The 539-nt window shown below is 60.1% G+C and overlaps 1 protein-coding gene across 1 annotated transcript in view; it reads right to left on the reverse strand.

Moving 5' to 3' along the window:
* Positions 1 to 116, reverse strand: part of ALYREF (Aly/REF export factor) — a 6,270-nt gene extending 6,154 nt beyond the window's left edge. Inside the window, exon 1 of the mRNA XM_010008690.1 lies at positions 89 to 116. Coding sequence (XP_010006992.1) covers positions 89 to 116 — 28 coding nt within the window. The remainder of the gene's footprint in view (positions 1 to 88) is intronic.
* Positions 117 to 539: the final 423 nt, after the last annotated feature.

The raw sequence follows: 539 nt of genomic DNA on the forward strand, positions 1-539 counted from the left end.
CAGGGCAGCGGGGCCGCGGCACGGGCAGAACGGCCGGTCCACCCGGGGGCAGATCCCTGACTGGGCTGGCCCCTGTTGAGACCCTCACCTTTCCAGGGCAAATTCGGCTGCACCATGAGAGTCCGAAAAGCTAAAATCCCAGAAGCAAAGCAGACATCCCCTTCACAGGGTGTAGTTCAATTTCGTAGTGAATTCAGTAAAAAGGCTCCTGTGAGGACAAAGGGCTTCACAGCAGAGCAACCCCCTGCCCAGGACAAACCCAGCGCCCCAGAGCTCCAGCTCATCCGCGCTCCCAGGAAAAGCTGCCACGGGAGGGGCCCCAGCCAGGGGTCTGGCCCCCAGGAGACCAACACAAACAAAACTCTTGAACGTTTTATTAATGATCAGCAACAAAGGTTTACAACAGAGCAGACAACAGAACCGGTGCGGAAGGACCGTTCCGAGGCAGGAGGGGCTGGGCCCGGCCCCTGGGGCAGGTGTGACCCCCGAGACAGCTGACAAGATCCCTCCCTCCGGTCACTCCTCAGGCACAAGGTGGG

The sequence above is a fragment of the Chaetura pelagica genome, unplaced genomic scaffold (assembly GCF_000747805.2).
Source record: "Chaetura pelagica isolate M959 unplaced genomic scaffold, ChaPel_1.0 scaffold962, whole genome shotgun sequence".
Taxonomy (NCBI): domain Eukaryota; kingdom Metazoa; phylum Chordata; class Aves; order Apodiformes; family Apodidae; genus Chaetura; species Chaetura pelagica.